At 43.9% G+C, this 15,788-nt stretch overlaps 1 protein-coding gene across 1 annotated transcript; it reads left to right on the top strand.

Moving 5' to 3' along the window:
- Positions 1–1,510: 1,510 nt before the first annotated feature.
- Positions 1,511–15,483, top strand: LOC137525935 (natural cytotoxicity triggering receptor 3 ligand 1-like). Its single transcript, XM_068247143.1, has 6 exons — positions 1,511–1,597; positions 2,521–2,884; positions 4,744–5,043; positions 11,879–12,163; positions 13,741–13,848; positions 15,380–15,483. The coding sequence occupies exons 1-6, from the start codon at positions 1,511–1,513 to the stop codon at positions 15,481–15,483; spliced, it is 1,248 nt and encodes a 415-aa protein (XP_068103244.1).
- Positions 15,484–15,788: the final 305 nt, after the last annotated feature.

Raw genomic sequence — 15,788 nt, 5'->3', positions numbered from 1 at the left:
CCTGGTTTTCTCCCACATCCCAAAAACATACAGATAAGTTAACTGGCTTTCCCCCTAAATTGTCCCTAGACTACAATACATATACTGCACAATATAGACATATGACTATGGTAGGGACTAGATTGTGAGCTCCTTGAGGGGCAGTTAGTGACAAGACTATATATACTCTGTACAGCGCTGCGGAAGAGGTTGTCGCTATATAAATACTTAATAATATAAATTATATTTTTTGAATTCCCAAACTCTGCAACTTTCAGTCTCTTTCAGTTTTTATTTATTTATTTTTTATATAATATTTACTTTTTTATTTTGTGGATGGAAGTAAGGATGAATGGTTGATGTGCACACCTTTTTTTATACATTTTTATATGTGGATTTATTTTTATATTTTGGGGAATAATCTCTAAATAATTGTTGGAATAAATATTCTTTCTGTGGTGTTGACTGAAGTTTAGAGAGTGAACGTTAATAGGAAATGTTCCTTTTTCAGTGCAGATCTAACTATTAACCTCCCAGGCGTTCTATTAAGATCGCCAGGGAGGCTGCGGGAGGGTTTTTTTTTAATAAAAAAAAAACTATTTCATGCAGCCAACTGAAAGTTGGCTGCATGAAAGCCCACTAGAGGGCGCTCCGGAGGCGTTCTTCTGATCGCCTCCGGCGGCCAGAAGTAACACGGAAGGCCGCAATGAGCGGCCTTCCGTGTTTCGCTTACCTCATCGCCATGGCGACGAGCGGAGTGACGTCATGGACGTCAGCCGACGTCCTGACGTCAGCCGCCTCCGATCCAGCCCTTAGCGCTGGCCGGAACTTTTTGTTCCGGCTACGCTGGGCTCAGGCGGCTGGGGGGACCCTCTTTTGGCGCTGCACGCGGCGGACCGCCGCACTGCAGCGGCGATCAGGTAGCACACGCGGCTGGAAAAGTGCCGGCTGCGTGTCCAGGCTCCGGCGGTACTGGACGAGCTGAGCTCGTCCAGACCGCTCAGCACGTTAAAGGACAGCTGTAGTGAAAGGAATATGGAAGCTGCCGTATTTATTTCCTTTTAAACAATACCAGTTGCCAGTAGTGTCTGAATAACACCAGAAACAAGCATGCAGCTAATCTTGTCAATAATGTCAGAAACACCTGACATTATGCTCTAACAGTACGTCAGAGAACAAGCGGCACCACAGTGTGGAGGACTGTAAGACATCAAGTTAGGATGAAGCAATATTGAGTATCGGGACAAGCCAAAGTCGGGGCAGGCAGCGGAGGTTCAACACAAAATGCAAGCCAAGGGTTGGTGCAGGCAGCAAACAAGCGTAGTCAGGAACTTAAGGCAAGGATCAAGACAGGCAGCCAGCAAACGTAAACGAAGAGGAAACAGGTCAGGTCAGTAACAAGGATCAACATATAACATCACAGCGAACTGGTGGTGAATCACCCAAAGCTGTGCAGATCAAGGCAAGATCGTTTGTTTTGGGACAAACAATTGTGCGGCACACGTGCAAACAAACGCGGGAAAACGCGGGAATGCCTTACAGAGTTACATTCTTAGTCAAAGAGATAAAGGCGTGGCCTGCCTCGCATGAAAACGGAGGACGCCGGAAGGGATACAGCGTGAGTATAGCACTAACAAAGTGTACCTGTTTGGTTAGCACCATCTAAAGTTCTTTTTTGATAGACTACCTTGGTTTTAAAACAGATAAAGGTCTATGAGCTGGTGCAGCAAGTCGACACTGCAGCGGGGGAAAAATATGATATAATGAATTGGTTGTGTAATACGGATAATTACTAGAAGATTAGTAGCAAAGAAAATATTCTCATATTTTTATTTTCAGTTATATTGTGTTTTTTATAACATTGCATCATGCTTTAATATTTGCAGTTTACACACTACTCAGCATTCTAAATGTTTTTACAGAGCAGTCTTGTGAACTATTGACCTGTCCTCTGGCAGAGAAAAAGAAAATCCTTGACTGACAGTTGAGATAATAAACATCAGAAGACGAGCTCTCAACGACTTTGAAAGTCGTGGAGCTTAATGGCTTTTTTGCATAGAGATAACAACTGGAGTTTCTTTACTCTTCCTGTACTGGAAACAATATTAGACTTGTGTCTCTGCTCCTAATTTTTTATTTCTTAGCTCTACTAAACATACAAATCATTATATCATTTTTTTTTCACTTCAGTGTCTCTTAATAATAATAGTAATAATAATAATTAGTAATAATAATATAATAATAATCTGAACATTTGTATAGCACTTTTCTCCTGTCGGACTCAAAGAGCTCAAGAACTGCAGCCACTGGGAGGCGCTCAGGAGGCCACCCGGCAGTGTTAGGAAGTCTTGCCTTGAACTCCTTACTGAATAGGTACTGACCCGAGCCAGGATTCAAACCCTGGTCTCCCATGTCAAAGGCAGTGCCCTTAACCATAAAAAGGCAATGATTTTACAAAAGCATTTATGCATATTTACGACAATTTAAAATTCTTATAATAAATGCAAAATTTGTGCTTTAAGGAATCTTTTGTATGTACAGAACCTACCATATACAAACTATATACTGTCCACAGGGGGCGCTCTGCTGGTGACTGCTCCTGTAACTCATCAAGCCGGGATGGGGAGAGATGTGACCATTCCCTGCTCCTTCACAGTCAGAGATCCACCAGTCGATCACAAACTCCTATCAGTATACTGGTACTTCCAGGGAAAGGAAATATTACGTTTTCTGAATGGAAAAGTTACATCAGCAGATCCCCGGCTGTCCTACACAGGGAGAGCGGAAGATGGGAAAGCTGACCTGTCTGTTTACAACGTCACCATAACAGATGGTGGAATCTACAAGTGTTCCATACTGTACAGCACAGAGAGGGGGGAGAAGGAGGTCAGACTAGACATACAAGGTGAGTGTTTCAAATATATTTAACCAATATTGTTACTATAAGCAGACAGTATTTTTAAGAATTTAATGCTAAAGGATCACTCCAGCAAAAAAAGTAAGCAGTTAAAATCTGACAGAACTAAGAGATTTTGGACTAGAATATAACCTGTTCCAACCTTAGGGGTAAAATCCAGGGCACATGCCCCAAATCCTTAGCCCTGATGCCCCATTCCTTCCATGGAACTTGATAATCTAGTTTCGGGATCTCTCCCAGTACCTCCAGACAGATGGGCAGCACCGATTGGCTGACATTGCGTTCTGTAGTGGCACCTTTCAGCCCAGCCCAGGACCAGTATTAGCATCCTTCCATCATGTGGCGTGGAGGAGGATGCACTGTTGCATGGCAAGCAGACTGGCGAGTATCTAAATGTATTTTAAGTGGAAGGGCGTTCAACCATGATCCAACCTACCAACATCCAGCACAAAACCTGCACCCTTCCACCCACCCGGGCATCTTTCAGCCATCCACCAATCCCACAGACTCTTACCTAGCCACCCATCCCACAATCTTCCACTCAATCGGCAGATTCCTAGTCAACATACTCCTAGCCACCCACCCATCTTGCATTTCTCTACTCAGCCACAAGCCCGCAGTCTCCTACACACCCACCTAGCTCAGTTTCTCTTCAAGCCTCAAATTGCCTACAGTCTCCCACTCAGACATGCCTGCAGTTTCCCACTAGACCATCAACCTAGCCACAGACTTCCATCTACCCTTCCAGCTCAGTCTCACAACCACCTAACCAGCCTTCAATCTTCTAGCCAGCAGTCTTCCACACACCCAACCTGCACTGTCCTACCTAGCCAACCAACCAGCAATCTCCTACCTAGCCTGCAGACTCCCACCAATCACTCCACCCAGCCCACAGACTACCACGTACCCTTCCAGCTCACAGTCTCCATGCCACCCATTCAGCTTGCAGTCTCCCTAATCTCCCACCTAGCCCACAGTCTCCCAGCTTTCCACCCAGCTATGAGTGTTCCACTTACGCACCCATCGCCTACAGTTTCCCACTTACCCACCCACAGCCTGCAGTCTTGCACTTGGCCCCTGACAACTTATCCACCTTCCAGCCAGACCGCATTCTCCCATTCCGCTTGCTGTCTACCACATAACATGCAGACTAGCAGCCTCACACCCAGTCACCCACCAAACTTATCTCCTGCCCACCTAACCAAATTTTAGGAAACAAACTCCTAATTTTAACAGGCAAACTGCCTAATTATGTAATTTTAGGGGTTTAGGGGACATTATCTAGGTGTGTTTATTTTGGGGGATATACTGTCTAATTGTATTGTTTAAAGTTGTTTTAAATTCTGTAAACTAAAAGTTAAGCTCCTATTCTTACATAAGAACAATTAAAATGTTGTGTAATTCTGTGTAAAACTTCAAGTGTAGAGAGCAATACAAGTTGGTACTGCTCTGCTAATCTCTGCTAATCGGCAAATGTAATCATTGCCACCTAGAAGCTCTCTGCCTGGTCTCTTTTTTCTGCCCCCCTTCCCTCCTCTGCTGAAGTGACTCAGCATTGCCACGGCAACATGTGTATTCAGCAGAGGAGGGAGGGGGTGCAGACTGAAAAGGTAAGTTGTGTTCTTAACTTCTTTCAAGCATTAACATCAACTTATAATGAGCTATATAATGTGCAGATCCCCAATGGTAGTGCTAAATGTTAGTAACATTCAGGCGCTGCATTTCTAGAAACTGGAGTTTCTGTTGCTAGAAATAACATAACTTAGCATATGGTATACGAGTATATGGACTGCATGCAATGCTGTTAGCATTTATGATTCTAGAACAATGAGTTTTATGTGTTACAGCTCCTCCACAGATCACAATCACAGATAAACTAGTTCTGAAAAATAACAAGAGTCTCCTGCAGAGCTCCATCTCCGGTTTCTACCCGGTGGACATCGACATTAAATGGCTCCAGGATGGAGAGACACTGGATAATGTGATAGTGGAGAAACCCCAGAGACTCCCGGATGGGACGTACAGTGTGACCAGCTCAGTGACAGTAACTCCCACCGAGGAGGACAGAAGGCGGACCTTCTCCTGTAGAGTCCAACATGAGTCTCTCACCCAACCTCTCCAGGAAGACTTCACGCTGGTGTACGGAGGTAATATTATCATTAATCCATTTACAAAGGGCTATAAATTTAGATAATAGAGGGAGGAGGCACCCCTAGCAAATAAAACATTTAAAGACATTTTAAAACATGATAAGAGGTGGATTACCTCAGACTATCGTTAATAAACACAAATTTATTGAACACTTTAACACAACGCATTTCACGGCCATTTCCTGCTTCTTCAGGTTAATATAGTGTCTGAGGCCAGGCCACACTGAGAATGGATGGGAGCCGTTGGTTGCCATAAATTAATTACATGAAGCAGGAGGTAATAATGGCTAGTTTAGCTTATGACCTCGAGAGGGGTCACCACGGGGCCGTTAAAGTAGGAAGGGGGGGTACAGGAAAGATAAAGTATAAAAGCAGAGCGGTCAACAGATATCATAAAAAATAATAAAAAACAGCTCTACTGCTGCCTAATGTTCAAATGTCCTTTTGAGGCAAGCCTAATGCTGTCCGAAAAAGTCCATCCACATTTCATAGATGTATTCTCTTCAATATGACACCACTTCTAACAGGGTTGACCAAATCCTTTCACAGGTATATCAATGTACGCTCACCAGATCAGTCGGCTAATCTTTTCAGATCAGCAGTCAGCGTTTTTTTGGCTTTGCCAGCAAGATTCCTCCGATCACTCCACCAGCATATCCAGGCATCCAACCGTATATTAAAAAACATGAAAAAATGCAATAGTGTGATACCGTTTAGATAAACTGGGTATTGTCACCGGTGCACCCCTTTAGTTAACAGTGCCACCCAACGTGCCTCCACCAGCATAGATACACAAAGCGCTCACCAGATAAACTGGCCGACCCGAAACAGACCAGCAATATAGCTTGTTATTGTTGATTTAACTCTACTGCTGAAGATAGAGAGCTTCCTAGGACTCAAACAAAGCTGACCATAGCATAATTCCGTTTGGTTTTAATAGATAATAAAAAGTAGTGCACTTACAATTTTGCAGTAAAACATGCGCATATAAAAACACAACACAGGATCCTCCAGCGTCTCCTCAGCTCTTTAGGCTCCGCCCTACTAGTTTCGTCCAATGACTCATCAGGGGCTCGGCCATTCAGAGCTGAGGGACGCTCTATGTACTCTCCACCTCTGTCACATGACCAGCTGATTCAGCTGGATTCATTCGCTGCTGCCGCTGCTCTTCCAACCAAGCAGCTCAAACAATAGGTTGTACATTTTGGACTACACTTCCCATACTCCTTTGCGGCTCCTTTCCGCATTTCGGGGTTGTTCATAACAACTCCCAAACTGCTCAAGCATTTTAAACCCATTTTATTATAAAACAACCCACCCATCTAATTTAGAATCAATAACCCCATAAACAAGCCACGATGCGCGGAAGATTCATCGGGGCTCCTCCGCTACATATTCCTCATCTCCTAGCTTAAAACTACATAACCCAGAATCCCCTAGTGGTCAGCGGCGGCCATCTTTAAGAAGACCGAACGGACTACAGAGACAAGAATGTCCTCTGCTCCGTTCTTAACAGTTTCTAGACAGATAATTCCGCCGGAATAAACTAACAGGAAACAATGGGGGTGATTCAAGACCTCAGAGTTGAGTTACATTCTGAATATCCATCGGATTAGATTAGAAATAATTTTACATGGGGAATCAGATTGGAAATACATAAGAGTTGGCATAACTGGGCAGAATACCGATAGGGTTAGATGACCTAGATCTCTATCCCAATGTGATAGGGTAAACCCAAGCCTAAAAAGAATTGTGATTATCAGGTGACCTAAACATAACAAAGGCCACTGAACCCCAAATTAAAAACAGGGAATATGACCACGAGTTTGAAACCCAGAATGCAATATTTGAGAGGGAGGGCACATATGGTAGGCCCGAACCCCAATGGAATAGGGGAGCAGTCCCAAAGGAGACCACCGGCTAAAGGCAGCTGGGAAGAAAAAGAGCAAAGGGAATTGTTGCCCATTTACAACAGATACGAGCCCTTGGAGCGGGAGGTGGATGAAGTCGCCCACCATCATTTTTTAGGGAACAGAGGGGGGGAGGAAGACAGATGGGAGGATATGGATTATCAGATAAGAAATATACACAAAAGAGACACAGACAAGGAAGAAGAGGGGGGAGATCTAAAAAGAAGGAAGTAAACGGGAAAGGCATCTTTAATATTAGTGGCATACCATTGACCGAAGCTGAACTAAACATTCTTGATAGAGGTTTGAAATATGCGCCTCAGCAAGGTGTCAACAAGTTTAATGTATATGTGGACACGCATAAATTTATTCGCAAAATGAACATCAAAAAGTACTTTTTAGCTAAAGAAGGACCCACTAGTAGGATAAATAGGGGAGGAATTAATTCACAATATGTGCACACGAATCTGAAAAATCGTTCCACGTTCAACCCCCCAGATGCGTCAAAAGATAGCACCATAGTGAGTTTTAAAAATATGGTATTAAAGGATGTTGAATTACTGACCAAGAAGAATAATAAGGCTGAAGCACAGCTAATACGAGAACTGAGCGAAAAGAAGGAGATCCTGGTGAGGCCAGCTGACAAGGGGGAGGGGTGGTTGTTATGCACCATGAACAATACACACAGGAGATGACCAACATTCTGAGTGATAATGTTACCTATAGAAAACTCAAGGGAGACCCAACAAATGAATACATGGAAAAACTGAGGAAAATTCTTAGAAGCGGGTTGGAGAAAGGGATTTTAAAGGATGCAGAGTTCAGGTACCTTATGGTAGATGCCCCACGTATCCCGGTCCTGTACATTAACCCTAAAATTCATAAAAGCCAGACCCACCCACCTGGACGACCCATAATCAGTGGGATAGGGTCATTAAACCAGAGAATTGGTGAGTATATAGACTTTTTTTTGCAGCCAGCAGTGGGTGCTCTACCATATTTATTAAGGGATACAAAAGATTTCCTACGGACCATTAATGGCATGAAAATTGGGGATAGGGACATGTTGGTCACGGCAGACGTGACCGCGTTGTACACCATCATCCCGCATGCAAGGGCATTGGAGACTGTAAAGGAAGCTTTAATAGAATCTGGTCAGGTAGGAGAGGACCAAATTGGGTTCATTTTGCAATTACTGGAATTCTGTTTATCACATAACTATTTCTGGTACAGTGGCGCGTTCTATGTGCAGGCTGTTGGATGTGCCATGGGGGCAAAATTCGCTCCGAGTGTAGCAAATATTTTTATGGATCAGTGGGAGAGAAGGATTCTAAGGGCGCAGGAAAGTAGTAGAGTATCTAACTGGAAACGTTTCATTGACGACCTCTTTTGAGTCTGGAGTGGTGACAAGGAGGAGCTTGAGAAATATATACAGTGGGCTAATGAGAATGATTGGGGGATTGAATTGACTATGAAATGCAGTCGAGAACAAATAGAATTTCTGGATGTGGTGGTTATGAAAAAGGAGGGTACTGTGGGAACGAAAACGTTCTTTAAGAAAACCGATCGGAATTCCTATATCCCAATACAGAGTTGTCACCACCCCAACTGGATGCGTAACATCCCTAAAGGCCAACTGAGTAGAATAAGGAGAAATTGCAGTAATGAAACAGATTACGTTATGCAAGCAGAAATGCTCATTGATCGGTTTGTGGAAAAGGGGTACAATAGGGACCATCTTGAGAAAATCTCCACTGAAGTTTTGAACACTCGAAGAGAACACTACCTAGAGGATAGGAAAGAAGGAAATAGCAGGTCCAGTGCCTTTGAATATGCGGTCTTGATGGATTACAACTCACAGTATAAGCAGGTTGAAAGGATCTATAGGAGACACTGGGGCCTCCTGAGGAATGATCCTGTTCTGGGTAGGTCCCTACCAGAAAAACCGAAGTTTATATATAGACGAGCAAGCAATTTACAACAAAGGTTGTTCAAAACATATGTCGATGGCCCTACAGTCAGAGATAGAATTGATGCCTGGGGAAATGTGGGTTTCTACCCGTGTCACCAGTGTGTGGCCTGTGAAAGAGCACAGGGTGTTAGGAAACAGGAGGTTAATTCTTTGCGAACTGGGAGGAGTCACAAAATCAAGGAGTTCATTCACTGTAGTAGTAAATATGTAGTCTACCTCCTTTGGTGCCCGTGCGGCCTGCAATATGTGGGCCGCACAAAAAGGACCTTAAAGAGGAGGGTAGGTGAGCACATTAATAACATCGCGAGAGGTTTTGGGGGGCATAGTGTCTCTAAACATTTTCTGGAAAAACATAATAAAAATCCAGCACAACTGAGTTTCTGTGGGCTACAAAAACTAACGGCTAGGTGACGGGGTTGCCACAAGGTTAGGGAAATATCCAAAATGGAAACGAGATGGATATATGAACTTAAGACACTCACACCTGGGGGTTTGAACGTGGAACTTGACATAAATTGTTTCATTTCAGATGATTAGACTCAGTTTGGTGGTAAAGTAGGGTTAGACAGTAATTATAGCATTTTATAGAGGATGTTTTTCCCACTGCTAAGGTTGGATTTATGAGCTGCACTATTTATAAATATATAATTATAATTTTAAGTGGGGGACGGAAGTACAGTGCCTAAGTTGGGGCTATTTCCAAATAGGGGAAGTTAAATTTTAGAAAGGTGAGGGAAATTTGACTTCACCCCACTAATGATATGTATGGAGGATGTCCTCTATTAAGTTTAACCCTTTGTTATGTTTAGGTCACCTGATAATCACAATTCTTTTTAGGCTTGGGTTTACCCTATCACATTGGGATAGAGATCTAGGTCATCTAACCCTATCGGTATTCTGCCCAGTTATGCCAACTCTTATGTATTTCCAATCTGATTCCCCATGTAAAATTATTTCTAATCTAATCCGATGGATATTCAGAATGTAATTCAACTCTGAGGTCTTGAATCACCCCCATTGTTTCCTGTTAGTTTATTCCGGCGGAATTATCTGTCTAGAAACTGTTAAGAACGGAGCAGAGGACATTCTTGTCTCTGTAGTCCGTTCGGTCTTCTTAAAGATGGCCGCCGCTGACCACTAGGGGATTCTGGGTTATGTAGTTTTAAGCTAGGAGATGAGGAATATGTAGCGGAGGAGCCCCGATGAATCTTCCGCGCATCGTGGCTTGTTTATGGGGTTATTGATTCTAAATTGGATGGGTGGGTTGTTTTATAATAAAATGGGTTTAAAATGCTTGAGCAGTTTGGGAGTTGTTATGAACAACCCCGAAATGCGGAAAGGAGCCGCAAAGGAGTATGGGAAGTGTAGTCCAAAATGTACAACCTATTGTTTGAGCTGCTTGGTTGGAAGAGCAGCGGCAGCAGCGAATGAATCCAGCTGAATCAGCTGGTCATGTGACAGAGGTGGAGAGTACATAGAGCGTCCCTCAGCTCTGAATGGCCGAGCCCCTGATGAGTCATTGGACGAAACTAGTAGGGCGGAGCCTAAAGAGCTGAGGAGACGCTGGAGGATCCTGTGTTGTGTTTTTATATGCGCATGTTTTACTGCAAAATTGTAAGTGCACTACTTTTTATTATCTATTAAAACCAAACGGAATTATGCTATGGTCGGCTTTGTTTGAGTCCTAGGAAGCTCTCTATCTTCAGCAGTAGAGTTAAATCAACAATAACAAGCTATATTGCTGGTCTGTTTCGGGTCGGCTAGTTTATCTGGTGAGCGCTCTGTGTATCTATGCTGGTGGAGGCACGTTGGGTGGCACTGTTAACTAAAGGGGTGCACCGGTGACAATACCCAGTTTATCTCAACGGTATCACACTATTGCATTTTTTCATGTTTTTTAATATACGGTTGGATGCCTGGATATGCTGGTGGAGTGATCAGAGGAATCTTGCTGGCAAAGCCAAAAAAACGCTGACTGCTGATCTGAAAAGATTAGCCGACTGATCTGGTGAGCGTACATTGATATACCTGTGAAAGGATTTGGTCAACCCTGTTAGAAGTGGTGTCATATTGAAGAGAATACATCTATGAAATGCGGATGGACTTTTTCGGACAGCATTAGGCTTGCCTCAAAAGGACATTTGAACATTAGGCAGCAGTAGAGCTGTTTTTTATGTTTTTTATTATTTTTTATGATATCTGTTGACCGCTCTGCTTTTATACTTTATCTTTATGCATTGTAAGTGTTGCACACACTTTTTAGGCAGTGAGCGAACCAGATTGTTAGAGAAGAGAGGAAAGTAGGGAGTACAGTGAGGAGCGCCAGGTCTTTCAATTTTAAAATTTGGGGTACAGGAAAGGTTGTCTGTGGTACCCCATTATTTGTAGTCATGCCCCGCCCAGTCCACACCTTTTTTATGCTGGTAAAAAGTTAGTGTCTTACAAAAAGGATAAATAAAAGCACATAGTGCAATTACTTCTTGTGGCAGGCAGGACAGGAAGCTAATTTCAGCACAGACCTGCTCTGATGATTTGGGTCAGCAATAGCCGGAGCCAAATTAGAAAAAAAAAGTCATAGAGCCGCCGGCAATAGCAGGAGCGTCTCCCACCGAGTTGCTACAATTCAGAGGGGGAATAGTATTTACGCCACCCAAGAGTTTCAGCGGGCGCAGGGTGAGCCTTCTTTTGCCTCTACCTGGCACTGACATTTGGCTTCGGCCATTTTCAATGTACACCTGGGGAGGGTATGGGAGAGGTTCAATGCTTGATTACATACTATGTAAAAAGGCAGTGGGCAGACGGTAGGTATTGGAAAATCACTGGCAGCCATCTGTCTGAAAAAGCCCTTACCGCAATTGGATATGAGATTTGTACATATCAAAGATTTATATATACAGAAAGTGTCCATGCACAACCATTAGGATGACCTGACCTGCTACTTTTATTTCAGCTCTTCCATCTGTTCAAATTTCCTCCCAAACATTTAAAATGAATGTGGAGCAGGATTTGGTGTGCAGTTCTTCTGGGTATTACCCAGAATCCATTGCTGTAAAGTGGTTCTTAAACGGTACCCTGGTGGAGAGTCCCAAGACCGAGAAGATAAACAGCTCTGTTGTGGAGTCTGTCTACCGATTCCTTCCGACCAATGAGAACTGGGGCATGGAGATCACCTGTGAGGTGGAGCATGAAACTCTCAGCAGCCCGAAGGTGGAGAGACTGCTGGTAACTGGCCCAGGTGAGTGACACATCTACAGACTACAGAAAAAAATTCTAACGCAGGTTTAATTGAGGTTAAAAAGAATAGCTTGGGTATTCTCACGGTAATGCGATGCAGCACAGCATAATGTCTACTTTGTAGGCCCGGATTTAAATCACAGGAGCCAATAGGCACCTTAGATTTTGCCCTCCATGGACCTACAAACCCCTGCCGAACCACGACACAAGTGTGCTGGCTGGCCCAGCTGTCACATCTCCCCTAATTCCCCTGCCTGGTGTAGATAGCTACAGGTGCCACATAGTGTGCGGTAGCCAGAGGTTCCCTCAGTATTAAGTAGCTAACAGTGCCCCTGACTGAAGGGAAATCTCATCAGTGGAATGCTGAGAGTGAGTGACCTCTCATTTACACTCTGTTCGGGACTCTGCATAGGGTAGGAGGGAGGGAGATACTCAGGGAGGGGAGGGAGCCGCCTTTCCATCATCAGGCGCCTGTAGGCACGTGCCTACAGTGCCTTATGGTAAATCCAGCCCCGGTGCTACTTTGTAATAATAACATGGCTTACCGCACTGCAATGCACTACCTACATGCGTCATTTACAGTGCGATGGAAGCATTGCGGTATAACAATGTGCGGCATTGTAATACATTGCATGCAGTGCGTTACCACACAAGGCACACATTAACAATTATACTGAAGCATACTTTTCATTGATTGTATGTTTCACTGTATACGACGCAACACGCGGATAACGTGCAGTGCAACTTTCACCTTCCGTTGCATTCTCGCTGTCACAGGCCACTGCAAACCTAGCCTCAGATTTTATTTGTAGCTTATACTAATACAAATATCAACTTCACTATCATCCTTAAAGGAAATCTGTAATAAAAAAACACAGCCCCTGGGAGGTACTTACCTCGGGAGGGGAAAGCCTCTGGAATCTAATGAAGCTACCCCCTTCCTCCTCACCTTCTGGGATCCAGCGCTGGCAGCCCCCTAACACCACGTGCTGCAATATTTACAATCTGTGCTCCTGCACAGCCACAGTATCAGCTTTTAAGCTGGATTTTTTATTGACTCGAGTATAAGTCTACCCAGCAAAGTTAATGGGTGTGGTTGGGGCTCATGAGGGGTGAATTACTGCACTGCATACAGTATTACAGCCATTAACCCCCCCTGTCCTTTAACTGCAGCCAATACCTCCTCCAGGCCCCCAAGTGCTGCAATTATTCACTCCCATCCCTGAAGCTCAGTATTTCCCTCCTGCCCCTTTCTTTGTTAATTGTTGTGGCCGGGACTTTCAGACCTGTGCTTTCTTGGCATTTCCTTTCCTCAAAGTGTCACTTACCACTGGATACATTGCTGCAAATGGGAATGTCAGTATCAGTACACACATTACTCAGTGTGCTCAGTGTTGCCCGTGACTCATGTATAAGTCTGCCCCTATACTTTTATGAAGTGAATCTGTATATATATCATTTGCTTTTTTCAATAAAACTATTTGTAAATGAGAAATGAATGCGTACACATCAGTGAAGTTATTCCAGTTGCACAATGTACTTGCTGATTAACTGCCTTCTATGTTATTTCCATTTCAGACCTGAGAGCTCACGCTAAACCCAACATTGTCGTTGTCTCTGCATTGCTGGTCACAGCTCTCGCCGCTGCTGTCATCACTGTGCTGCTCGCTAAACACAGGAAGAAACGTAAGTGTTCTATTTCAGCATAGAGGACAGGGCTGGAATATGGCTACTCAGGGCCCCAAGCACAGCAATGTTTACTCAACAAAAGTTTGTTGTGGGAAGGTGGATTCGTTTCCCGTAAAGCTAACTAGCAAATGATATGCCTTAAAGCACACCTGAACAGAGAATTAGAAGTCAAAATAAACACACTAATAAACTGTAATTTTACCCACTTGAGCCATAGGGAAACATGGACATTACCTTGCACATCAGTTGTCCTTTCAGTTATAACTGACAACAGCTGATATATAACTGACATCAACTGATATCGTTCAGATCTGACAAAATCTTGTCAGAATTGAAAGGGATCGTTGTTAGAAGAAAATGGTAAGCTTCTGAAAGGAACTGACAGCGAGGAAAGTATGTAATAATAATAATAATCATTTTACTCGGTTCAGGTACACTTTAACCATTTAAGCCTTTTGGACGTAGCTGCTACATCCAAAAGGCTGCTGAGCACACCAGTGGCCAATCGCGTGCACTCCTGCGTGCTCCCATGCCACCGCCCGTTAGCCCGGGGATCAATGAATGGGAGCACTGTTCCCATTCATAGATCTAAGTCCTCGTTAGAATGTTCGCTGGCTTCTATGAGAATCGTGATCGCTCTAAGTCACACATCCCCTCTTTACTTCCTGTAAGCGTACATAGTATGCTTACAGGACGCCTAAAAAAAAAAAAGAAGGCTGAAGTGGTTAAAGGGAAACTGCATAACTATAGTAGAGCACGATATGTGTGGGAAACGACTACAATAACATGATCTGCTCATCGATACTAGAATTTTAGCCTTTGGGTTTAAATTAGTCCAACTGAGGTGGTAGTACAAGTCAACAGGTCCCCAGAATTGGAGGTAAACAGCTTGAGAGAGGGCACTTTTCCCCATGGATAGGAAAGGATACGTAAATATAAACTTACATACAACGTACAATGCATAAGCCTGACTTTAAAATTACCACTTCCTCTCCTGGGTAATCCTCGCTCAAGGGTAATTTGGGGCTCCAGCGATCACCAGACCCTGAATTACATAGCATTTAACACTGCCGGGGTATTAAGGGGCAGCAGGGAGAGCCCTCATTCACCTCACCCTGCACCTAGCTCATGCATGGCCGAATGACACAAACGCCTCTCCTGTAACCTGTGATGTCACTTCCTCTCCTGTAAGCAGTGATGTCACTTCCTCTTCTGTAACCAGTGATGTCACTTCCTGATGAAGTATAAATGCACACAATTCAGTCCACATATTCAGAAGATCTGCAATACTTACCACAGTTAACTTGTAGGCCCTGCCTCTGTGAGACCCCCTGTTGTCCCCAGTTCACATGCTGCAAAAAACCCTTTCCATAAACTGTGATACATAAATTAAAGCCTTAGTTCAAGCTGGTTTTTGTTTTGTATTTTTTTCTTATGCACATTGTGCAAAATATGTAATAATTTGCAATGCACAATTAGCAGTCTATGAGCTGTCCAAATGGACACCTGTGCGATTCTGAATTTTCAGACCTGCAGTCCACTACTGCAGGCCAACCGGCTACCTGCTTTACTGGTTGTTCCCTCTTCAGCACCCAATCTAACCCACAAGTGCAACCCGAAACCATGATGTAACGATTGGTGTCAGCACACAGAGAGTGATGATCTGCAGAATCACCAACAATACAGATGTATACCTGATTACATGACCAGAAGCCCTTTTTTCTTTTATTTATTATACACTCTGAACGTCTTATGCAAAGCAGAGCAGGTGCTACTATATGGGCAACCTGGGCAATTGCCCCACGGCCTTAAGCCTGCTGCCACCCCCCCACCCCCCAAGGTCACCTCCCAACTTGACTGTGTTCCCCGGGCCCACCTGCAGAGTCTTCAGCAGAGTAATGTTTCTCCTGTCGCAGCGGGTGGGCTCCTCCGTCATT

The sequence above is a fragment of the Hyperolius riggenbachi genome, chromosome 7, assembly GCF_040937935.1.
Source record: "Hyperolius riggenbachi isolate aHypRig1 chromosome 7, aHypRig1.pri, whole genome shotgun sequence".
In the NCBI taxonomy this organism is placed as follows: domain Eukaryota; kingdom Metazoa; phylum Chordata; class Amphibia; order Anura; family Hyperoliidae; genus Hyperolius; species Hyperolius riggenbachi.
This window is presented reverse-complemented; position numbering and strand designations above follow the sequence as displayed.